Source organism: Protopterus annectens, chromosome 13.part0 (genome assembly GCF_019279795.1).
Source record: "Protopterus annectens isolate FY-2018-M chromosome 13.part0, PAN1.0, whole genome shotgun sequence".
Lineage (NCBI taxonomy): Eukaryota > Metazoa > Chordata > Ceratodontiformes > Protopteridae > Protopterus > Protopterus annectens.
Genome location: NC_056747.1, coordinates 788,003,231 through 788,030,147, shown reverse-complemented (window position 1 = coordinate 788,030,147; position 26,917 = coordinate 788,003,231). Strand labels below are relative to the sequence as shown.

Here is a 26,917-nt window from a genome sequence, read left to right as displayed (position 1 = left end):
TGCAACTCTGAAGATATCAGTCAAAAGTAACAGCATTTTTTTTCATCTTCCAATATGCAGACATCATCACTGGTTTAACAGATAACAGCACTGTATTCATTATGGCCTCTTGAATATGGCATTGAACATGTCTATGGCTGACATGGAATATCTGCGTCACAGTAGCTACTTCTGTACGTAATTATGGAGAAAACAAGTTGGTCATGTGGTTATCTGCTCACTGGCTGAAATGGAATATCTGCATCACATTAGCTACTTCTGTACGTAATTATGGAGTAAACAAGATGGTCATGTGGTTGTTATCTGCTCACTGGTAATGGAGGATTATTAACACTGCCTGACTGCTGCATCACATTTCAGATGACACAACTGCACTTTGAATGAATTTGAAGAATCCTGACATTTCAGTGTGGGGAAGAGGGTGTTAGCTACAACCTTTAACTGTATGTATTCTTACCACAGTGTGCTGTGGTTTCTTCAATGTCCATTTCAATAACTACTGTAAAAGAGAACAGAACTTAATTTCATTATATCATCCAAGAAAGCACAGCATTCCATCAGCAATGAACTTTGGCACAAACATTTGAGGTCTGAATGCAGACCTACAGAAGGAATGGACATTTAGAGAATGACAAGTCACCACATCAATAAAGCATAACATACAACTGGAACTATTTTTTTCCCATCCACATAGTCTGTCTTCTTTAAGTACAACGGCACTATAAAGAGACCTTCCAATTATATGGAAGATTTAAGGTATATTCTCCAAAAATTGAATTAAGACCAGCATCTCTTGTAAAAGTCAAAAAGATATTGTTTTTTATGATATATCAGACATATAAAAACATCCCTTCAGCTTTGTGCTTTTAAAGATCTAAAGGGATCTGTGGTGCAAAACCAGTGTAAATACATATTTCTGGAAAATAAGATATTGATTAATTCAGTCATTTACAAACAAGGGAAGGGGTTTTGCTTTTACATATTTTCTTCATTATAGAATTCTGACAACACTGTACTTTTTATCTGGCATGTGTTTTAAATATTGTAGTGTATTTTATACTCATATTATTTATACAATGACAATATAGCAGTATTCCAATGACTGGAATCATTTCTTAACGTCTGTGTGTACACTGCTAAACACAATATGGTTTAAATATAAGAAGATGATACTTCTCAACGTCTGACTGCTAAAAATTGTAGCACTTGCCTTTAAAAACCATAGCAGAGGGTCAGAAAGAGGAGCAAATTCATATATTTTTTTATAATAGAAGATGTTTGCGTATTAGATCTCATACAATTAATGATAGTGAATCCTTGCATGTATTTAGTTATTTAATAATGTATACTTTGTTAAAGTGCTCCATTACAGTTTATAAACTACCTTATGTACCAGTACAGATGGTGCCTCCAGAGCCTTCCAGCATTTTCTTTCGTGCCTGTTCTCTAATGCCAAATTTAAAATTCAAAGCTTTGTGAAATACTGTTTCCCCATGTGACACACCGGAAATTTCTCTGAACTTTTTTTCACGTCTTGGTGATGTCAACCTAGGGAGTGCGTGTAAGTGTATGCATAGACTTTAGTGGATGTACCACTGTGTATGTGCGGATTGCTGTTGATGCACCCCACACTATTCTTCTAGTGATGTCAGTGAAGGATGTAGTAGAATTATGTGGGTGCATTCTTAATAAAAAGTTATGAAGCTTTTTATTAAGAAACTTCTTACCTAATTTTGGTAAGAAAGGGTGGAAACTGTACTGTGTAAGTGTCGCTCTGTATAGTCACGTTGCAATGCAACACTTCAGATGGGTCTAATTTTATGAGGAAAATTTGCTAATCAAGAAGGCAAAAGCCTAAAACTTGGGGCAGAAATCATAGTGCTATATATAAATGATAGTGTTTGAGAGTTGTCAGTCTTGTTAGGTATGCTACTCCTTGAAATGTGATTGCACTATATACACTCTGGGTATAAGTTACATTTTTTGAAGGCAGTCACTAAACACTGGTGTACTGGAAGGCTGAAAGGAATTCACAGTAGTTCTTCCCATCCTTACATATTTTATATGGTGTCTGTGATAGTCTCGTCTCATATCTAAGTTTAAAAGCAGCAGTACTGGATAGGACAATACAATACAGCACTGTCTATTTAGATACAATGAAGGGCAAAGCCCTAACCAAAACAAACTGTCTTGTGCTGTGTGCAAATGCTGGTGTTTGAACTCCTAGTAACTCTTCCAGAACTCCAGATAGCTTTCAAAGATATTTTTTTTGTAGCACAGCTTATTAAAGTATAATGTTACTTGTAATGTTTTATTTGTAAAACATGGTGCACGTTTCCCCTATTAGCACTCTATTCCAGTGTTGTTATTATCTATGGAAATTGACTTCTCCAGAAAAAAATACGTTACTCCATGTTTGTCTTGTAGGTATGTGCAACACTTTACGTAGGCAGAGTATTTTAACATTCACAAGTACTTTTGCCGACCAGCTACAGCACTGGACCTTCTTTTAGGTTCCTAAACTCTAAGAGTGATGTAACTTGAGGAAGAGGGCAAGAAGCATTTGTCCCATGACTACATTTGTTTAATGTCTGATCTTCTTATGAGAAGGTATGTCTGCAAATGGGAACATCCTAAAACATCCAGTGGTTACAAGAAACAACACATATTAATGACAAACTACACAGACACAAACAAACTGATATAGTGTAAAGCTTCACATTTTTCCATATTACGTGCAGGTCAGTTTCCACAGTAGACTAAAATATTGGGCACTTTATCTGTTCATGATATGACTTCATCATCATTGTCACTTCTTAGAAACTATACAAAAACAGTTGCTACTTTCACAGAAGTCCTTTGTGCTTCATTTCTGCTGTTATCAATGCCATTAGTACAGCTTAAGATATCTTCCCGACACAGGATGTGTTTAAAAATGATCTTGCGGAAGGTGTAATGAAAGTCACGAATCCTGTAAGAGTAAATGATGGGGTTAACAGCTGAGTTTGCATGAGAAAGTATGATAGCAGTGAACATATACCATTCGTTCCTCCCTGGTAATGGCTGAAACTCTGTCAAACAGTTCAAAATGTGAAGAGGTAGCCAGCAAACAGCAAAAAAGCCTACTATGATTGCCAGTGACTTGGCAGCATTCACCTCCTTCTGGATTGTTGTCTTTGAGCTGTCTGAAGTAACATTCTTGAGCTCAATCTGCCTTAGCTGTTTTCGTGCTACCATGAAGATCTTCATGTAGATCGCTAACATGATGATAAGAGGTAACAGTACACAGCCAAAAAAGTTGAAATATACCATGTATCTCATTGGGACAACAGCCTCAAACTGACACGTCAGCGTACAACTTGCATTATTTTTAATGGTTGTGTTGCTGCATTGACTGGCCCATGTATTCCAGCCAAGGAGAGGTGTTAAACCAATCACAAATGAGAGTATCCAGAATATTGCTATGACTCCTCTTGCTCGTTTTCCAGTCACCAGACTCTTATACCTGCAGAGAAAGTAGAACAAAAATCAAAATACTGCATGTTTACACATACACTTTTTCTGGAATTTGTATTCATTTAAATGGCACACAATGCTGAAATTATTGAACTCTGTATGTAGAAGCTAACCAGGCTGTGCATTCTGAATATGAACTATTTTTAGAGCACTTTTTGCTCCCTGCTTCATCCTACGGTCATCCTATCCAGTGTTGCACATACATGCCATGTCTTCCAGCTGCTCTGTTATTCCCTGGACTTCCTCTGCTATTGCTGGGGCCATTAGCAGAATCCAAGGGCATCCTGGTGGTCTTGTTCATCACCTTCAGCTAAGGATATTTTTAACTTTGGGCCAACCTGTTACTTCCCCTCCCTGTACATTTCCTGTAGCTGCTTCCAAGGGGTGAGCAGTGGGAAAGTGTGGCATATTCCCCTGCCTCTGCAGCAGTTCAGCCATATCCACTACTTCTCCTCCTTGGACTATGCTCCCTTAGTGCAAGGTCCTCAGTCTTCACGAGGGATTGCTGCAGGAAGTGGCCATGTAACCTCCTACACCCCATGATGGACACTCCTGTCCTGTCCCTCCTCTGCCACTCTATCATTTGCCAGAGCTGCTAATCAAGCACAAGTCAGCTGAGCTGCAGTCAGGGCTATATCCCTCTATGTCACAGAATGGTTGTCTGAATGTGAACTAGTCCAGGGGAATACCTACATAGAAAAACTTCATGATCACCAGTTAGCAACCCATCACAATGGGTATTTCCCAGACTTTGAAGGTCAAGGAAATCTGACTTGTGATGTTCTGGCTATTGACATTTACCCTCTTCAGACATTTCAGTGTTGATTACCATAATTATATAATTTGCATTGCTTTTCCTGTACTCGTGGTATATAGTGTTATCACAGAAATTGCATATAATGTTATCTCAGAAATTGCATAATGCATGCATTACTTTTATATCCATGTTTTATGTAATATAACAAAAATGATGTAAGTATAGGGGATAATGACATTATTTTAAGTACTGTTGATATTTGATATCACAAAGCACTATTTCTTCACATTCACAGTTTATATAGCAAGATCTCACAGATGTGTTAGTTTCATTCTATCTGTCTGTATATAATAAGTAATCTGGCAGAAAATAAAGCCATGCTTCATTTGATTTTGACTGTTTTGAACTTCAAAAATTTATGACTTTGGAAAGTCTCATATTATTCCCCTTCACAAAGGGGGAGACTCCACTGAACTCTCCAACTATCGTCCCATAGCCCTACTTTCTCCTCTATCTAAGATCATGGAAAGATGTATCCACAGGCAATTGCTAGACCACCTTCTCCATAATAACCTGCTTTCCAATACCCAACATGGGTTCCGACCTTCCCATAGCACAACTACTGCCCTCCTTTCCTTTATTGATGCTATCAATAACAACCATAACCTTAACATGCTCTCCTCTGCACTTTTCATAGACCTGTACAAGACTTTTGACATGGTAAATCACACTATACTCATAAACATTCTCAAATCTCTGTCTCTCGACCCACTAGCTATAAAATGGTTCCATTCCTACTTAAATAACAGACATCAAGCTGTGCTCTGGAACAACGTTCTTTCTACCCAGCTACCTGTTAATATTGATGTTCCTCAAGGCTCCATAATGGGCCCTCTCCTGTTTTCTATATTCATCAATGACCTTCACCAAGTAGTTCTCCAAGCTACATGTATACAATACGCGGATGACTCCACACTTATATGCTCAGCCGCATCTGTTTCAGAACTTCACTCCCTATCTCAAGACATAGTTAACTCTGTAGAACTATGGTTTACAAAGTGCTGTCTCCTATTAAACCTTAAAAAACTAAACTTCTCCTTTTTACACCTACCAGTAAATCTCCCCCAATAGACTTCACTGTATCATCCTATGATGGTACACTCATATCCCAAGATCTAACTACCAAACTACTAGGTATCACCATAGATAATAACCTAAACTTTGATGCCCATATCAACAGCATTCTGAAAACTACTAATAAAAAAATAGGCTCTCTTTATAGGATTAAATCCTTCCTCACTCCTGCAACTAGAATAACTATTGCCCACACCCATCTAATCTCCACCCTTCTTTATGCCTCACCCATATTTACCAATCTGTCAAAAAATAACCTTAAGAAACTAGAAAACTCCTACAATAGCATAGCCAGATTTGCCACAGGTAATCCATATAGAACACACCACCGTATTAATCTAAAGCATCTTGGGTGGCTTGAATTTCAGCAGCAGCTGAAATATAATCAACTGGCCATCGTCCACAAAATACTTTATCAACCTTCCAAAACACCCATCCTATCTAACCTTATTCACCCCTATGATAACCTTAAGTCCCTAAGATCTTCACAAAAAGTTCTTGTATACGTCAATAAATCAAACAATAGAGCTGGTGACTCTCTGTTTTCTAATTCTATTGGAAAAACCTGGAACCTACTTCCCTCTGAACTTACCACACTTCCCTCTATTACTTTGTTTAAAAATAAACTTAAGCTCTTCCTGAAAACACATTGGATGTGCCCCTGTTCTAAACCTGACTGACCAACTTATCCATTATTACTGGAATCAACCAACCTTCTCCACTCTTAAACTATTTAATCTTAACAACTACTATGCTTCCTCTCCATCATAGTCTTACCTATTACTGGATTCTTTAAAAAGTGACACATATTACTTCTAGATGTATTGCCTAACTGCTTCTCTATTTCATTTTCCTTTATCTTCCTTTCTTATCTACATCTACACTATTTGTTTTCTTTTCTTTTCTTAGCTGGTATTCTTAGCAACAATTAAATGTAACTTCTTATTAATTATACTAAGTCTATTCAAATATGTGTAACCTTCTTTATATGTACTTTATACATTTGCAACCTCTTATTATTTCTCTTTTCTTTACAAGAAAATGTATTTGCATTCTAAATATGTACTTCTGTAGATGTGAACTTTATTTGAAATGTGTGGAGCTTTTCTCCCCGGGCCTCTACTGAAAATGGACATATATCCAGCTAGACTAGCCCGGTCAACAAATGTAAAATAAAAATAAAAATAAAATAAAAAATTAAATTAAGTAATCAAATGAGGTAAAATACTAGAAAAAGTATCTACAACCAAATTACTGGGTATTTACATCAATGCCATCTCTTATCCAAGAAGCAGCATGGATTCTTTTCTAGACACAGCACCATAACAGCTGTCTACTCCTTCACAGATGGCATTCTATCCAATATGGAGAAGGGCAACCTGGCTGGAGCTGTCTTTATTGACCTCACAAAAGCATTTGATTGAATTGACCAAAACTTACTATTTCACAAATTTACTGAAATAGGCATTAGTGATGATGCAGACCCTTGGTTTTTAAATTTCATCACCAACAGATCCTCAAGGCGAAAGAAGACACAACCACCTCTGAAACATCTCCTCTTATGAAACAAGTCCCAGAGGATTCCACTTTAGACTCTCTGCTGTTTTCCATATTTAGCAACAAACTCCCATCAGATCAGCCTCAGATACCTCTGTTTCTCTATGCAGATAACATAGGGACGTAGTCAAAAAGATCTGCTCTCAGTGTAAGTTTCCCTTTATTTCAGAATACATGCTCTCAGTGTAAGTGACTTTGATGTAAGGTCTCTCTAAGAACAGGCTTATTCTCAGGCCCAGATTCTAAAATACATTGCTCACAGTCTACTGTCATTGTAAGTGGTCACATACACTGAGAGCAAGTCTTTTTAAATCAGGCCCATGGTCATCTACAGGTCAAACAAATCCTACTCTGTTATACAAACTCTGCTCCAAAATTACCTCCAAATCCTTAACCAATGACTAATAGGCCAGAAAGTTATATTCAATCCCTCAAAAACAAAACCAACGCTATATGGAACCAAAAAAAAAAAATAAAACACCCAGCTTCCGTAATATTAAAGATGATAACAATACCATCAAAGAGACTATCACATCCTTCAGATAACTTGGCATTTGGCTGGACCAATCTCCTAACATTCAACTGCACAGTCAAAGCACATGCAAAAAATCAACATTCTACTGTTCTGGGCAAGCTACAGTCCCTTCTGTCAAAGCCAGCCAAAGCTACCATGTGTAAAGGAATGCTCTTATCTTAACTTGAGTATGGACTACCCATAACAGCTGCAGCCTCAAGGGAAATGGCCACCACCTTGCAAACCATCTCCTACTTTATTTATTTATTGATTGACATTTGCTAACCAGGTTAGCCCAACTGAGTCAGGGGCCCATTTTCAGTGGAGACCTGAAGAGAAAAGCTCCAGACAATTTACAGTCTTACAAAAGATAAACAAAAAATACATAGTGGCCAGCTGTACAACTACTGAACATAAGATAAGTTTACTAGAACTGACAGCTCTGTATTCATTAAAGCAGTGAAAAATAATATTACACAATAATACCCTATATGAAATATACACTCAGTATTTAACCAAAGAGACATAGTATTAGAAACCCCCTTTTTTAAATGGTATTAGTAGTATAAGAACCCCCCTTTTTTAAATATAGGAAGAATACAGTGGAATTACATGGTAGAGAGAAGTGGACAGAAAAAAAGGTGATATATCAAAGAGGAATAAAAGATGCATAAGTAAGAAGAAAATAATTATCAAATGGGGGATTGACATGGGCAAGACCAGGTCTTTTGTAGATAGTGTTTAAGTTCTTGCTTAAACAGGTACTTTTGGGAAATGCTTCTTTTATTGAGAGGAAGTGTGTTCCAAGCATGAGCTACAGAGTATTTACAGAGGAACATTCCTATATTTTTGTTAGGTTTGTAGATATCCAGGAGGTGTTTGTCAGTTGTACGAAGGAGAGACTGAGCTAGGGAGGGTTTAGAGGAGGGTGTAAGAAATTTTTGATTGAGATATAGTAGACCAAGTTTCTTGTGTTTTTTTATGCATTGTTGGATATGTACATCAATTTTTAGTTTTTTAATGATGGTGTTGTTAAGGGAGGTGATGGAGGAGGGTTTGTGATGTGTGAGTGTTCTAGGAAAGAAGAAAAGGAGTTTAGTTTTTTTTTAGGATTTAGTACGAGTTAATTATCTGAGAGCCATGTTTTGACTGATGAGAAGGTGTCTTGAGTGAGAGCTAAGAGTTCAGGAATGCTATGAGCAGTGGTGATGAGTGGAGTTGTTGGTATATTCCAGAAGCTTTGAGAGATTACTAGCAGAATGTAATTTGTTAGTGAAAATACAATCTGCTGGTTCATTACTAACTCCCTCATTAATGAACACCACTGCCTAACTCTCACCAAAGCTAAATGGCTCCCATTACATTTGAGAGCCAACCTCATATTAGGATCAGTAATTCACAAAGCCCTTTCTCCTGAGACATCTTCCCCTCACACTCATAAACTTTTTGTCAAGCCCTTCGCTTAAAATATCAGGGGTACCGCTCAATCTCAACACACCATAATTTCTCCAAAAACTAAACTTCATTGCATTGAGCATGCATTCTCCAACCTTGCACTTAAATTATGAGACTCCATTCCTCTCCCAATCAAAGATGTCCAAACGTATTCGGATTTTAGGCAAGATTTCAAGGAACACCTTTTCACACAAAGTGCAGCTGCACTCACACAGGTCATGTTACATGAACCCTGCATCTCTCTCACCCCTTTATCCCTCTTTCATTCTTATTTCATTCTGTCATCCTTTTATTTACTGCCTCTCATTCATCATACCTCCGTCTTTTCTTTGCATCTCTCATGCTTGCCTCCTTTCTACTCCTCTTCCCTCTGCATGCCTCTCTTTCCATTTCTCCCCATGTTACCCTTTCTGGCAACTATTCTCACTTGCCTCTTCATATGTCTTCATACCTCTCTATATAAAGAAATGCTGCTATCCCTGTAGTATAAGCCATCCCAATCATCTAATCCAAAAAAGCTATGCTAAGCATGATTTCATTTTACCGTCCATATTTTGACTTTGTAAACTGCCTCTTGAACTAAATGTAGTATATTCTTGCATCTGATATATATATATATATATATATATATATATATATACATATGTATATGTTTTAGCATATCTTTGTATCTGTAAATATGCTTTGTTAATTTTCTGTAAATATGTTTTGTTAATTTCTTATGTGATCCTATTCACCCGGGCTGTGCCTGCAAATTGTCCACTGAGATCAGTGCATTGCCTTGGAAATAAATATAAACAAACAATAAATTAAATAATCAGAATCATGAATAATGCCAGTCTGTATGATGAATAAATATACTGGCTGTGAAAACACCTATTGTGCAATATTTTAATAACGTTTTATTTCTTCAAAGATATAGTATGCTACATAGCATTTATATGCTGAACAGGTGAATCTGCTTCTCAAATAAGTTCAGCTGATATAAAAACCCAAATAGTAATATATGCATGTATTTGTTTAAAAATGGTAAAAGACAGTTTGGATTTTGCTCCTCAGCAGGATCACACTTCTTCAACTTCTTAATCTGCAAGGCATCAAAAATCCCAGCATGTATAAATGTTACACCTAGCCGGATGCTGAAATTCCCATGACTGTCAGACTTGCTGTCTTGAATGTACACGTGAGCCACTGGTTTTACCCTTACATGTCAATGGCATTTGTCATTTTGCACCCCATTTTTCAGTGCTGCATATCTCAGTAAACATTCCTTTGAGTTTCACCAAATCTGGCATATTTCCTGCTCTAATTTTCCACTAGACTTTAGCTTTGTTGAAAATTGGACAACACATGCAGAAGTTATCAGAGGGCAGATTTCATGGGACTATGCAAAACTGTAACTGCAGCTCATTTAATGCTTTTCATTATTGACTCGTTCCGAAAATAATTTTGTGTTACATATTCCTGTTTAAATAATAGGTTTAAATTTGACTACACTTTGTTTCTCGTCATCATAAAGCATATTTCCTTCTTAATGAAAAGCATATAATAAAACTCATATTTAGTTATTCAGTCAAATATTGCAGACATAACATTTTATAAAATAGTGTCTGTTGTTATTCCACCCTTTACAATGATTGATCACTTCCATAAAAGGCAAAGTAGCTGTACACTGAAATGAGCTAGTCCCTTATAAAAGTGAGATTTTTTTTAAAAAGTAGCTTGATAGTTTTTGTGTATTTATAAGTACTCTACCTCTACCCATGCTGGAGCTTTGTAAAATTATTTAAAATATGTTTTTTATAAAGTTCAGTTCTGTTCATAGTGATGTACTCCTGTATTCTGCAGTGGTGAATGAGCATTTCTTTGTATTTCTTAATTTATAGATTGCAGAAATGCACCACAGAGACTTTTTTCATACTTAGTGGTTTTTAGATAGTAAAGCCATATAACAAAACAGAGAATTTCTACAGCCTGCATATGCATTTAGACATCTGTAAAATGGAACTATACATCAAAAACTTTTTCAGTTATTTGATCTCTTAGTCTTGTTACTTTATGCTTATTACTTAGACAACTTACATTTTATGAAGCCCAATTTTATTGTATTTAGACAGTTAGATGGGGTAAATTTATTTTGTAGTTTCTACTAAATTCCCCATTTTATCCATATTTAGTGATTACATTAGCCATCTCATTGCATGCCTTGTTTTATAATATCCTTTGGTTTGTTTGTGTCTTTTGGCTTTTCCCGGTTAGGGGTCGCCACAGCGGAACTCCGGTCCGCTAATGATTGGCAGTAGAGTTTTACATGCTGGCTTGCCGGGCCTAACGCACAACCTTCAATGAAGGAATGCCCATTCACGCATGTCGCCACACAGAAGACACTCTAACTGAGAATCGAACTGGCAACGTCTAACTGTGAGGCGACAATGCTACCGCAGCACCACCACCGCAGTACTTTATAATATCCTTTGGTAATGGTTTAAAATCATAGTGTTACCACTCTTAGAAGTATCAGTGGTAGCAGTTGCTAAACTCTGTGGTCTCTGTTTTTTTGGTCAAGTGACTGACTCTTCTTTAATAGGGACCTTTTGGCAACTCTATGCCATTTAATTTACTGTTACTACCATCTTCTGTTTCCTAGCATTGCTGACATTTGGGCATTGGAAAAAAAATCATAGGGCAGTGACATATGGGGCTAGGCTGTCTTGATCTCAGTTGATGTGCACCATTTATAGTAACATATTGCTGCTTTAGGCTAAAACCGTATAAGGATAGCACCCTGCCTTGTCTTACTTTGGTTCACAGGGATTTAATCTTCCAGGTCCTTAGACAGAACCTGCTCTCCAGTCTGGGGCTCTCTTATTTAATGTCAAGTCCATTCAGAATAAACCATTTGTTTTTGACCTAGGTATGACCTGACATAAGTAAGTAGTAAGAGTAAGAACTCGAGTTTGTTCTCAGAGCGGGAGTGAACTGTGGACTTCCCCTCATTTACCATCTACCTAATAATTTGAAGACTTTTTTTGCAAGAGTTCACTGATTTTTTTCTCATCTCCATAGTATCTGATCCCCCAAGACAACTGATATGAGGTGATTTCGATGTAGAACTCATTGAGGAACATCTTTATGCTAGAGTGTTTCAGGTTAACTTGGGTCATTTCCTCTGCTGCATGTATAAGAGGGTATTTGTTGCACATGATATTCTACCTGACAATGATCACCCTAGAGCAGGAAGTAGAAACAGTTTTGTGGTCAAACCAACACCCAGTTCACCTCAGACTGGGGCTCTTATCTGATCTGGCAACCAGTATTGAGTTAAACTATTACAAGGATTTGAGGACCATCTACCGTGGTAGGTTATTGTCCATTTCAGATCAGTTTATTGTGGAGTACAGTGCTGTTGGATCCTATTCTCTGGCTGCAATTTATAACAGGACTATTACTTGTATATTTTGGATCAAGTTACCCCAGGGTATGCATACTCAGTGCCTTTTGTGACCTGTGAGTAATGGTTTGGTCTTGTGTATATACTGTATGTTGTGAAACCATAGTACAGGTTGGAACACAGATGTAAGTGATAAGGTCTGCTCAATGAAAAGCTAATTATATGATATCTCCAAAAAAAATCTCTTGCAAAAAGGCAAGTTTTTGTCCAGTGTGATTTCAGTTGCTTTTTTAGTGGGGTGGGGTGGTGGGTGGTTAATAAACTCTACAGATGTGAGGAAGCTGTATATGTTTTGCAGGGAATGTTGTTAAAATCAGACTTTTTTTACTGGATGTGGTCATAGTTCATTTCAATATTTTGAATGTGGGTTGCCTGGATTTCTGCTGGCCTAGGTCTGATTATGTCAGTTAAGAAGAGGTCATAGATGTTCTTTTCAATTTTACATCCCACTTATTGTGAGCTTTGTTCTGAACCTATCAGGCTAGTTAAATCCAGCCTGGTGTTTTTAGGCCCACTTATTTACCAGATGTTGCTGTCAGCTCTGCAAAAGGATGCTTCCATCATTTATTGAAGTGGGGCTTATTACCCCTGTCCTTAAGAAACCATCACTCAGTCCAGAGAGTCTGGAAAACATCTGACCTGTCTTTATTGTACCTTTTGTTAACAAGATTAGTTTGAAGACAGTTTGTATATAGTTGTATTCATATCTTACATCCTTGTGATTTTTTGGATTCTTTTCAGTCTGGTTTTTAGATCTGGACTCAACAGTGAGACCAAAATAATTAGTTTTGTAAATGACCTCCTGAGGATGAGAGATTGATGGTTCTCTTGGATTATGGTTATCCTTGAACTCTCAGGGCATCAGACACAGTGGATCATTGACTTTTGAATGACTGTGTACCCACTGTATTCTTTCTTTCTTTCAGAGTATTAACACCCCTGGTAACCCAGCTGTTGTTCCCCTCAACCGAAAAAGGATTTGGGGACAAAAAAAGCATACTCCTGTGCTGGAGGCAAAAAAGAAAAGAAGTAAAAAGTGCTAAAGATAAAGCTATCTTTGCTAGTAATTGACACACACACACACACACACGCACACGCACACACACACACACACACACACACACACACACACACACACACACACACACACACTGTAAACCTTCTTTGAAATAAATTATGCAGCCACAGTCTCATCTGTGGCTGCTTAAATAATCAGCCTTGTAGTTCAAAGATCAGTCCGTACTTAACACCTCGAATTGCAAATCACACACTAACTGAAACAATGCCATTTAAATGCTGGCAATTGAGACCATAACTGCTTAAATGATTACAATGACTGCCTGTTTGAACCAATAAGTACCAAAAGTGACCCCTGACAGCTTACACCCAGAGGCAGCCTCCTTCTTCACCTCACCCTAGCAACGGCTTTCATTTATTTCACAGTTCATAAGTTCTTGGCCTCTGACCACCTGGATTACAGTCGGTGAAAGTCAGTGGGTCATTTTCAGAATAAATTCATCTAGGAGCTACCTGCTGCCATGTAGAGTGCCTCAGATCTCAGTCTTGGCACTTTTATTATTGACATTGTAAATGCTTCAGTTGAAAAAGGTAATTCAAGGCACTGGTATTCAGAATAACTAATATGCTGAAGATAACTACCTGCCCCACTGATTCTGAATTGTTTAGTCCTTGGATGCCATACTTCAGGGGGTGAAAGTTAGCCACTTAAAACTTGATTTGTTGAAAACTGAGGTAACGGTTGTGCTTGCCATGATTCGATTTTCTCAGGGAGCTTTTGTTCTCCTTTCTTTTAAACAGTGAGAACAAGTTAGAGTTTAGGTACCTTTTAAGTACGTTCATCATATTCATTTTTGCCAACAGAGACGCAATGCTTTTATGTCTTTCTGTCTCAGTTACTGCAGTATACTTTACCTCAGGTTATTGGACCTTACCTTGTTACAGTAAGTGCAAAGTTTAGTGGCCAAAATTTTCACCGATATCTTACTGTATAAATGCATTACTCCTGTGCAGATGGATAGTGACTACAAATGATTACTTAAGACCTTAGTTTTGACCTTCTGGGCCTTACACATTCTCAGCCCTGCCTGTCTGGGAAGGCTTTTGTTGCTCTGTACTTTGGCAAAACCATTTAATAAATATATTTTTTTTTGGGCGGGGGACTACTATCAGGATCCATTTACAGATACTAGGTAGGCATTCATTTTCCTACCTTGCACTTGTCCTATGAAATCAACTACTTCTCCTCAAGTAGCCATATGACACCAGGGATTTGTTCTGAGGATTTCTCATCGGATGAGGTACTGTTTAAATCCATGGACAGCATATTTTTGATGATTTTACAAGCTCTTCAATTTTATCTGTACATTATATTATTGTTTAATGTAGCAAGATTCTACCTGCAGTTTTTGTATTTCATTAGTTTTAGGTTCTTATCATAAATAAATACAAACATTATATGCAAAACGTACATCATACAAGAATGCCACTTACACAGATGCTATAAGTATGTCAAGCAGTCAAAATCAGTGCAACATTTAGAGAAAAATTCCATTAAGCGATAAATACATGCACATACAAACTCATACCTTACAGTGGTGCGGTGAGTAGAAACTGCTGCCTTGCAGCAAAGAGTTCTTCAGCTTAGATTTTAACTAGGGTACTTTATGTGCAGCATCTGCATTTTCTCAATACATCCATAAAGGTTTCCTCCCATCTCATAAAACATGCAGTAGGCTGAATGGTGATCTTCCAAATTGCTAATAGGTGGGGCATGTTGTATGTGACTGATTGTAAATGTGCATTCTGTGGTAAACTAGTGCCCCTTCTGTAACAAGCTTCACTGACTGCCAGGATAGGCTCCGCATGTTAGAAAATGAGACATTAGTGTGTGTGTGTGTGTGTGTGTGTGTGTGTGTGTGTGTGTGTGTGTGTGTGTATGTACATATACATATATATATATATTTATATTTACGCACACACACACACACACACACACACACACACACACACACACACACACACACACACACACACAGAAAAACTAATGTCTCATTTTCTAACATGCTTGTCTAATGTTGTGTCTTTCAGCTTTTCCCAGTTAGGGGTCGCCACAGCGGAACTTTGGTCCGCTAATGATTGGCAGTGGATTTTTACGTACAGAGTTGTCACCCCTGATGCACAACCTTCAACAAAGGTACGCCCATTCACGCATGTCTCCACACAGAAGACGCTCTAACTGGGAATCGAACAGGAGATCTCATATCTCGTGTGTCCCACATGTACTTCCCAGGCTATGTTGAATGTGGCTGAGGTAAGGGTCCATGTCCCCTAGGCTATCTTGAATGATACATCTAAGTTGAGGTATACCTGATTTATCCACCTTGACAGCTGTTTCCTTATGCAATGTAAGAGGAGGATAGGATTCTCCAGAGTCTGGGTGTGCTGATACTATCTGTTACTTTCTTACCAGAGTAACTTCATTGCTAGTGAGACTATCAGTATGTTGGAGGCCATGTACCCCTGAACTTTCAGGAACTCCCTTGCCAGTTGTCTGGAGGTACTGGGACGATGACAGCACTTTGTTCTTGGGAAGAAAAAGCCCCTGTTGTTCCATGTCCTTTAATGCCCCCAGGAACAGCACTTGTTTCATGTCATCAGACAGAACTTAAGTATGCTTAGAGGGAGGCCTAGATGTTTGAAACATGTTAGGGTGAACTATATATTTATTTATTTTATTTTATTTTATTTATTTTACATTTATTGACCGGGCTAGTCTAGCTGGATACATGTCTTCATGCGCATTATCACACATCAAAATTCACAGACGCCTCCAGGAGATTTCTCCGCTTTCGACGCTGGGGGGCCAGTCACTTCCAGTTCAGAGCCCTGCCCTTTGGTCTCACTCACAGCACCCAGAGTGTTCACCAAATGCATGGCAGTGGTCACGGCTCACCTGAGACGCCAAGGATTCCAGGTGTTTCCGTATCTCGACGACTGGCTCCTGTCAGCCACCACCAGGCATCAGCTTATACAAGCCAGGATTACACAATAGACCTTGTTCTCATTGGGCATCTCAATCAACTCGAAAAGTCATCCTTATCGCCCTGCGACTCTATTACCTTCATAGGCGCAAACTTAAACACTGTTCGGATGTCAGCTACCCTTATAGAACAAAGAGTTTCAGACATTCAGACTCATGTCAGGATCATTCTGGCCAGCAAGAAAGTACAGGCCAGAATGGTTCTAAAGGTATTAGGTCTCATGGCTGCCGCCATTACTGTTCTTCCGCTGGCACGATTCTACATGCGCCCCCTTCAGTGCATGCTGTTCACACAGTGGTCATACGAGCAACTTCCCAATGCGTCACCAGATTCTGGTGACACAGACATGCAAACAGCATCTTACTTGGTGGATCACATCGTCTCAGGTTCACCAAGGCAGGTGCTGTACCCCGTCCCCGATAGCCACTGTCACCACGGATGCCTCCCTGATCGGGTGGGGGTCATTATCAGGGCAGGATGGTTCATGGACGTGGCAACCGCTCGAGTACCATCTGCACATAAATGTCCTGAGATGAGAGCAGTGCTTTTAACGTTGCAAGCCCTCAACGACTTTCTTCCCGACACCAGTCCACACAGACAACATGTCTGTAGTGTGGTATATCAACAAACAGGGCGGAACCAAGTCCTACCCTTGTGTCGAGAAGCGCTCAGACTTTGGCAATGGGCGATCTCCTCTCATCGGTTTCTGGTAGCAACGCATATCCCTGGGAAAACCAACATCATAGCGGACAGATTGAGCAGAGCTATCCTCATGCCTCACGAGTGGTCTCTCAAACAATCTATAGCGGAAGAAATTTTTCTGGAATGGGGTCGTCCATGTTATGATCTTTTGCTACTCCCCAAAACAGCAAATGTCCAGACTTCTTCAGCCTCTTCCCTCTATCAGGCCATCCCCCCAGAGACGCTCTGACCCAGGATTGGCCCCAGGGACTTCTTTATGCCTTCCCTCCATTTCCTCTGATCCCTCAGGTGATCCAGAAAGCTACCGTTTTGAGAGCCAAATTGATTCTCATTGCCCCTTACTGGCCTCGACAAGTTTGGTTCCCGTTCCTCCATCATCACCTTTTGGTGCAATCTGGACCCAGTGCCAGATCTACTGATTCACCAATCCGGTCAGCTGCACCAGTCAATCCCTTCTCTCAACCTCACAGCATGGTTGCTCCACTTCCTTCCTTAGCCAGGCTTCCTTTGATCTCTAACCCAGTTAGAGACATCATAGTAACTTCACTAAAATCCTCTACCAGGATGATTTACTCAAGCAAATGGAAACGTTTCTCTTATTGGGCTAAGGCCCAAAAATATTGATCCTTTTACTGCCACTGTTCAGGCAGTTTGGACTTCTTAGCAGAGATTTTCATGCAGGCTCCTCTTCTTCCACAGTCAGAGTTCAATTGGCTGCTATTTCAAATTTTCATGTCGGGATAGCAGATCATAATATTATGTCCCATAGGCTCTGCAGGGCCTTTTTGAAAGGAATTTTCCTACTAAAGCCTCCAATCAGGAATCCTCCTCCTCAGTGGGATCTAAATTTAGTGCTGACATCCTTGATTCTTCCCCCCTTCGAGCCAGCTGTTTCTTGTTCCCTGAAATATCTTTCTTGGAAAACTTTATTCCTAGTGGCTATTACATCTGCCAGGAGGTGTCTGAACTTCATGCTCTTCGGTTCGACCCTATCTGATTTTTCACAAAGACAGAGTATCTTCGAGGACTAATCCATCCTTTTTACCTAAAGTCGCTTCAAAAACAATCTGAATCAATCCATTGATCTCCCTGTATTTTTCCTAACTATTCAGATAGAGCTGAACAAAAAGCTACATTATCTTGGCGTCCACCGTCAACTTAGATATTATTTGGATAGAACAAAAAAATTAGAAAATCTGATCAACTTTTTGTTTCCTATGCGGATAATAAAAAGGCCTTCCTGTTTCTAAAGTGACTTTTGTCCAGATGGCTTTCTTGGTCATCACTGAAATTTATACACTCAGGGGAAAACAGCTGTGCTCAAAACCTAAAAGCACATTCAACTAGGAGTTTAGCTACTTCTACAGCCTTTCAAGCTAGACTTCCTTTGGACACTATTTGTCTTGACCACTTGGGCCACTCCTCACACTTTTGTTTCCCATTACAAATTGGACTTGGCCTCCAGGGACAGAGCCAGTTTTGGCTCTACAGTCCTTAAGAGTTTGTTCCATTGAGCCACCCAGGATAGAGGTGCTAGGACGGTCCCATCAAGCAAGAATGAAGGCGAGATTGACAACTTAACATTAAGTTATGTACCTACCATAACGCTCCATGTTAGTTGTCTTCTCTCGCCTTCTTTCTTGACCCTCCCTCCTTCCCCTGGCCTGGACAGACCATGTATAAGAAACTATTATACTAAGGACCATTCAGACCTGGTCCTTTTTCCATCTGTAAGTTTCTTCTTCCTTTGGGAAGTATATTTTTTTTGCTTGGTGTTATTGCCCTTTGTCAACAAACGAGATCTGGGTACTTACTGCCTTGCATCATGGGATATGGGGCTGCCTCGAGCTGGTAAAAGGAGTTCTCGAGCTAAAGCAAGTGCCGAGTCGGAGCCGAGGATCGGCTCCGAACCCATCAAGCAAGAAAGAAGGCGAGAGAAGACAACTAACATGGAACGTTATGGTAGGTACATAACTTCTTATTATATGCAAAACGTACATCATACAAGAATGCCACTTACACAGATGCTATAAGTATGTCAAGCAATCAAAATCAGTGCAACATTTAGAGAAAAATTCCATTAAGCGATAAATACATGCACATACAAACTCATACCTTACAGTGGTGCGGTGAGTAGAAACTGCTGCCTTGCAGCAAAGAGTTCTTCAGCTTAGATTTTAACTAGGGTACTTTTTGTGCAGCATCTGCATTTTCTCAATACATCCATAAAGGTTTCCTCCCATCTCATAAAACATGCAGTAGGCTGAATGGTGATCTTCCAAATTGCTAATAGGTGGGGCATGTTGTATGTGACTGATTATAAATGTGCATTCTGTGGTAAACTAGTGCCCCTTCTGGAACAAGCTTCACTGACTGCCAGGATAGGCTCCGCATGTTAGAAAATGAGATAGTGTGTGTGTGTGTGTGTGTGTGTGTGTGTGTGTGTGTGTGTGTGTGTGTGTGTATGTACATATATATATATATATATATATATATATATATATATATATATATTTATATTTATATTTATACACACACACACACACACACACACACACACACACACACAAAAAAAAAACTAATGTCTCATTTTCTAACATGCTTGTCTAATGTTGTGTCTTTCGGCTTTTCCCAGTTAGGGGTCGCCACAGCGGAACTCTGGTCTGCTAATGATTGGCAGTGGATTTTTACGTACAGAGTTGTCACCCCTGATGCACAACCTTCAACAAAGGTACGCCCATTCACGTATGTCTCCACACAGAAGACGCTCTAACTGGGAATCGAACAGGAGATCTCATATCTCGTGTGTCCCACATGTACTTCCCAGGCTATGTTGAATGTGGCTGAGGTAAGGGTCCATGTCCCCTAGGCTATCTTGAATGATACATCTAAGTTGAGGTATACCTGATTTATCCACCTTGACAGCTGTTTCCTTATGCAATGTAAGAGGAGGATAGGATTCTCCAGAGTCTGGATGTGCTGATACTATCTGTTACTTTCTTACCAGGGTAACTTCATTGCTAGTGAGACTATCAGTATGTTGGAGGCCATGTACCCCTGAACTTTCAGGAACTCCCTTGCCAGTTGTCTGGAGGTACTGGGACGATGACAGCACTTTGTTCTTGGGAAGAAAAGGCCCCTGTTGTTCCATGTCCTTTAATGCCCCCAGGAACAGCACTTGTTTCATGTCATCAGACAGAACTTAAGTATGCTTAGAGGGAGGCCTAGATGTTTGAAACATGTTAGGGTGAACTATATAGACTCCTGAATCTGTTTTAGAAAGTCTACCTGAATCAGGCATGCATCTAGGTACAGGTAAATATGAATACCCTTGGCCCTGTAATAAGCAGTGACCACGTCCAGTCATTCTGCAAATGCCCTGTATGCAATACAAAAATCATAGGGCAAGGAAATTAATTGGCAGTGAACTTCCTCTGCTTCAAATCTTCCAAAAATTCTGGGCACCTTCACAATGAAAATGTGGAGGGAGGCATCCCTAAGATCTAAGGTAATTTTAAGGGCCTAGAAGAAATGACAGAAAGTACTGCACTGCAAGCATTTTATATATTTTTTTTTACTTTTTAAGAATTAGTTTAATCTTGAAAGGTCTGAAATAAGTCTCTTTTCTTGCTGTCCTCCAGCAGAGATGGGACCAAGAGAGTTTCCTCCTTGGGAGCAGGAGAATAACAGAATTTGAGTCTGTATGAAAAATGGAGCATTTACCACTGTTTCAGAATGTTGAGGATCTCTGTTCATGGGCAATTAGTTCACACACCTTCACAAAGATGCCCCAGTTGTTATGGTAGAATAAGTGGTTGGAGCAGAGGAAATGGAGTTAAAGTTAAAGTAGAATTTTCAGGGATGGGGGGAGGGATGATCTTGAGTGTGTCATAGCTGTGCTCTGTGGGTGGCATGGCTCTGGGTGTCCCTAAGCTTATCCTTCTGTTCTGCTTCCCATTTTCCCATAGTGTGCTCCCCTAGTGAGAATGATCCTTTTCCTGTTTAGGGTAAAAAGGCCAGTCATTGTTATTTTTAAGTGCTTGGAAATGAAAGAGTTGTTTAACCAACTTCATTCTTTCCCTTGCTTCCAAATCTTCTGCCAGAGGTGTGAAGAGGGGATCTTTGTCTAATGATGCATTTAGGAGCTCCGCCTTCACACAGGCTGACAAACCTGGGTCCTCAGCCAGGCATGTGTCTGAATCACTATCCCAGTAGCTGTTACCCATCCCTGCATGATGCACCTAGTGCATGACAGCCACATTTTATGAGTGCTTGGCAACATGTATACTGAACCTGTGAAGCTGCAGGACACTCATCATATAACAGTGCACTCAGGAGTGCAGCACACCTCTGATGTGACAGTACACTCAGGAGTGCAGCACACCCCTGATGTGAACAGTACATTCAGGACTTTGATCCTGTACCCTTCGTCTTAGAAATCAGAGACTCTTGAAACTTCAGCATGTGAGTCTGGCAGTTACAAACCCTAAAGGCTAGGATAGCAGAGGTAAACATCTTCATTCCACAGTGGCAAGCACTCTGCTGTCCTTGTCATTGGGAACAAGAGTTGTGGATGGAGCCAAAGAGGTTAGCTTCCTGGAATCTAGGGACACCACATTTGGATCAGCTGTAGGGTTCTTGCAAAATATAATCTGTAGGATTCCTGAACCCTGTAAAAAGTGATCAGACCTCCTAGGAGCAGAGAGAGGGAGTCAGTTTCCATTGATGCACTAATAAACACATCTTTTGGTACTTCTGTGACTGAAGGTAAAGCAAGTAGCTTGAGCTCACACAGGCACATAAAGTCCTCTCTCTTAACTGGGCAAGTGAGAACTTTTTTATCTCCCATTTGAGATTTCCTTTGTTCTATGAAAATTGTCTCTAAATGAGGTATCCTTAGTGTCATTTTCAAAATATGAGGGGGAGACATCTATTTTTTTTATATGTTAGTTCATCTGACACTGAGTCAGGGGAGTCCGAGTCTTTCTGCAGGAGTAGGTACAATCCTGCTTCTTATGGAATAAGAGCTCCTTGTAGCTTGCTACAGATCTCCCACCATGCCCCAAGATTCCCACTCCTCTTTTCTTGATATACTGGAAAATATTAGGGTTCAACCAAACACCCTAATAATGGGCAGTTTCAACTACCCCACCATTAACTGGGAAAACTACTCATGTACCAACTCCTTCATCAACGCTTTCTGGAATTTATAAATTCCAATGCCCTGGATCAACTTATCCACAACCCCAACAGGGGCAATAATATCCTAGACCTAGTCATTACCAACATGAGTGACTGGTGTTCCACACCTGAAGTCAACTGCTCGTTGGTCAGATCCGACCATAAGCTGATCACCCTAGATATCCACATCCCACCCCTCATCCCCCATTAAGGAAGTCACAGTAAAAAATTTCTCCAAAGACATCTACATGCTTCTTAAGACAGAAGTGGCGAACTTCATGACACCCATGCAGACGAACAGTACAGTTACGACTACTGAATCCTGCACAGATGCACTCTGTGATGATTGGGGAGAAATGGGCAAAGGCTGCCATCCTTGGCAAATAAAATTTGATATATAATTCTATCATCTGTATAAATAAATGTAAAATACAGGCTTGTGTTTTTAAATGAAAGAAAACACTGTAAAATGTGAACTTCAACATGGTTGCAACATTGCCATCAGCTGTAAGGAAAACCAAGCCAAGCATTTCAAATGTCTTTTGAAAGTACAATTATCTAAAAAATGGTGCCAGAGCAGCTAGCTGAATGCATTCTTCCTATTGTCTTAACTTAAAGAATAATTGTTAGAGTGTACATGTGGAAGGTGCTTTATTGCTTTGGTTTCTGCTAGAGTGTATATGTGAAATGCCTTTTATTGTTGTATTTCCTGTGCAGGTGTTAGCTTGCTAAATAATGTAAATGGAGTTTCTATTAGCCTGGGAACTCAGAGCAGGTGTCAAGATGATGCAGTATGAATACTGGGAAAACCTAAGTGTCAAAAATGATGTAATCTTTGGAGGACGCAGAGACATGTTTATTAATGATGTTTTATAAACTGTGTCTCAGAGAGAGATAGAGAGCATTTTGATTTTGATATCCAACTTACCAGCACTCTGCTTATGCTCACATGTAAGTTTTTAGCACTGTGATTTCTTGTAGGAATAGTTAAAGCTAGTAAAGATTAATTAGGTATTTCTCTTTGAAATCAGACCTGTCCTACTGTATAATTTTAAGTTTCTGTGTGATCTCTGAATTCTTAGATACCTCTGTGGTGTAGTAGTTTTGTCTTGTGTTTTGATTATGTATTATTAAATATTTTTAAAACCTTCTACCTGTGGCTGTTTTGTGTAGAGATAAGCTCTAGAGTACATTGCATATTTATATAGAGTTTATTGTAATAGGCCACTCTGATAAGCCTTAGACTGTATAGTCACATTACCAGTGGATAATAATATTGCACAGTAATAATTGGACACCCTTTTAAGGGCCTCTTAGTAGCTGATATTATTAACTGGGTGGTGGCAGTAATTACTGTTGTATAGTCTGGGTAAAGGGGCACAGCTGGAGAATCTGTGTCAGCCTTTCCCAGGACAGTCTGTAAAGTTGTATAAATACTTATCTCAAAGTGTGTGTGTGTGTGTGTGTGTGTGTGTGTGTGTGTGTGTGTGTGTGTGTGTGTGTGTGTGTGTGTATGTGTTGTGTCACCTACTTGGCAGGGACACGAAGCACTGGTTGGACAGAGAGGGTACTGGAGGTTCTAGCTTGCCCAGTTAGGCTGTGACCTGGACCATATAGCTGTGCCAGTGGGGAGTCTTATTGGGGACCTGGTGAGCAAGGGAGCAGCCAGCCCCAGACTGATTGTGATCTCTGTGTGCAGTTAAGGGAAATTGTACTTTGCTGTGTGTATTAGTTATCCTTTCCTCTTCTATGAGACGACCTCCCTGGTGTTAGTGGTGAGGATTGAGGCTCCTTGATTGCTGGGCCAGGGCATGGTCGTCACACACTCTATAAGCACTTACACGAGTGTATGAATTGTGCCATCCCAAACAGAACCAAGATGCTATCCTCCAAAAAAGGAAGCCAATCTGGTGGTCCCCTGCCATAAACAAACTCTACAACAGATGGAAGAAACTGTTGCAAAAGAGAATAAAATCCCATGAGTGGAGGAGTTCCCTGGTCAGCCTCAGTAAGTAGCTGAGATCCCTTATAAGATCCTCCAAAGCTAGCTACAAAAACAAAATCACCACTGATTCTAGGGACAACCACAAAGCATTGTATGGCTATGTCAAGAATCTCAATGGTAACACCCAGATCTGCTCTGCGATATAGCACAATGGCATGAAAATTACAGAACCAACTGATATTGCCAACGTCCTGGCAGGTTCAGTGCTAACTTTACCCCTCTCTCACCTCCTAAAAGGCCTATATCTATACAGGAAGAATGCAGAGTCCCTGTAATCACAACTACTCAGATAAAAGTTGCACTATCTAAAGCCAAAAACACAGCATCCATGGGACCGAACAACATCCCAGGCTGCATTTTACATGAACTTCAGAATGAACTGGCTCCCCACCTAAGCACCATGTTCAATCATAGTCTCACATCAGGCTTTGCACCCACTGAATGGCACACAGCAACAGTTATCCCATTCCACAAAGGTGGAGCCAACACTGATCCCGGGAACTATCATCCAATTAGCCTGACAAGGCTGGTCTGTAAGGCCATGGAATGTATCATCATGGAACTCATAAACAAAAACATTGGTAACCACCAAACTCTGGACCCTACCCAGTTCAGGTTTGTGAAAGGCAGATCATGCCTCCTGAACCTGATCGACTTCTTTGAGGCAGTCACCAAAGCTGTAAGCGAGGGTAAGGTGGTTCACACAGCCTATCTTGACCTCGCCAAGGCTTTCAACACCATCCCCCATTCTGGAATTATAGCTAAACTCACTAAACGAGGTATAAATCCCTATGTCACAAGATGTGTTACCAATTGGCTCACTGACAGAACTCACACTGTAAAAGTTGCAGACTCCAAATCTGACTTCAAACCAGTGGCAAGTGGAGTACCACAAGGTTCAGTCCTGGGACTTTTCCTGTTTGGTATCTACTTCTCTGAAGTCCAGGCTAACACAGAAGGCCTTTGGCTAATGAAGTTCGCAGATGACTGCAAACTAGTAGCCATAGTTGAGTCCCCAAATGATGTGGACATCCTACAGAAGGGCCTCACTGAGACAGATGCCTAATGTCAGAACCATGGCCTCAAGCTCAATGCTCAATGCCAAAAAGCGCACTTTGGTAAAAACTCTGTACCCATGAACTACCACATAGGCGGCGGTCTACTTAATGCCGAATGTGTGATAAGAGACCTGGGGACCCAGGTGGACAGTAGTCTCTCCTTTGATAATCACATTGCCACAGTAGTCAGGAAATCCTTCTATGTGGCACACCTCATCACAAAAAGGTTTTCATCTAGGAAAAAAGAGGTCATTGTTCCCTTGTACTTGACACTCATCAGACCCATTATAGAGTACAACACCCCTTTTGGAATGTACCTCACAAGACATCTGCAGCAGCTGGAAAGGCCACAGAAGAACATCACAAAGAGGATTACTGGGCTCAAACAGATGCCCTAAACTGACCGTCTCAAAAAACTCCAGCTTTACTCCGTAGCATATCACCTACTCCGAGGTGATCTCTGCCTAACATATAAAGCTATGTCAAACTCAGAGCTGTTGGACATACTACACCTAAAGAAATCCCAATCCCTCCGAGCTACATGCTCTAGGGACCTAAACCATGTCACCACAATAAACAGGACATGCTGGAGGGATAGATTCCTGTCCCAGAGACTTCCCATACTCTGGAACAAGCAACCCATCTATGTCAAGCAAAGTTCCTCATTAACACTCTTCAAGAAAAATCTTGATAAGTGGATGGGAAATAGGAATTACACCCCGGGGATCACTTCTCTCCTCTAACTTCCTCACAAATGAGTAGCATCTAGATACTGCCCTTCCTTTCACTACTAACAATATGGATTATGGCTTCAGAGGAACTCAGAGAGACCAGCTGATATCATCATAGATTCAGTTCATGAGGACATGTTAGTGTCCTATAGTGCGTATTGCCTCGAAAGGGTCACACCTGAAACTTTGGGAATAACCAGTGCTGTGTATGAAGGCTGCAAATATCAACATGTATCAATGACTTCAATGTTGTTGGGCCTAAGGAAATCATCAGATTCAGAAAGGCAGTCATCGGTTTTCCCTTGCTTCTCCCTAGGGTGCTTCTCCAAGTACTTATGCTTTAATTAGGGACTAATAGAGGTCTTGGATAACATCATGGCCAAGTGGAACTAAGCTCTGGATGTCAAGACAGCCATTGGACTCACCAGATGTCATGACTGCAACAGTGAATATTATGAACAACATCTGTTATTATACTGCTTTATAACAAAGAATGAAAAAAATAAACCAAACTGCCAAAAAGCAAAAAGGAAGTGAAGACTTCGGAGCTGCCACCACCAAATAACTTTATTGTGAATAGATTAAGGGCTTTTGTCCTTGGTACTTTCTGATGAAGTCTGGTGTACCAAGGATGAAAGAACTCAGCCTATTCACAATAAAGTTATTTGGTGATGGCAGCTCCAAAGCTTTCAGTTCCTTTTTATTGTACTGCTTTATCACAGAGCACTTCATGAAACACCTACAACGCAAACAAACAAATGTTAAACAAAAGTTAAAAAAGGCTGAAGTATGTAA

At 40.0% G+C, this 26,917-nt stretch overlaps 1 protein-coding gene across 1 annotated transcript in view; it reads right to left on the bottom strand.

Annotated features, from left to right (window-relative positions):
• Nucleotides 1-791: 791 nt before the first annotated feature.
• The window catches only part of ADORA2B (adenosine A2b receptor), a 319,758-nt gene continuing 293,632 nt past the window's right edge, over nt 792-26,917 (bottom strand). The window contains exon 3 of the mRNA XM_044054511.1: nt 792-3,505. Within this exon, the coding sequence (XP_043910446.1) occupies nt 2,824-3,505 (682 nt within the window). The 3' untranslated portion in view covers nt 792-2,823. The remainder of the gene's footprint in view (nt 3,506-26,917) is intronic.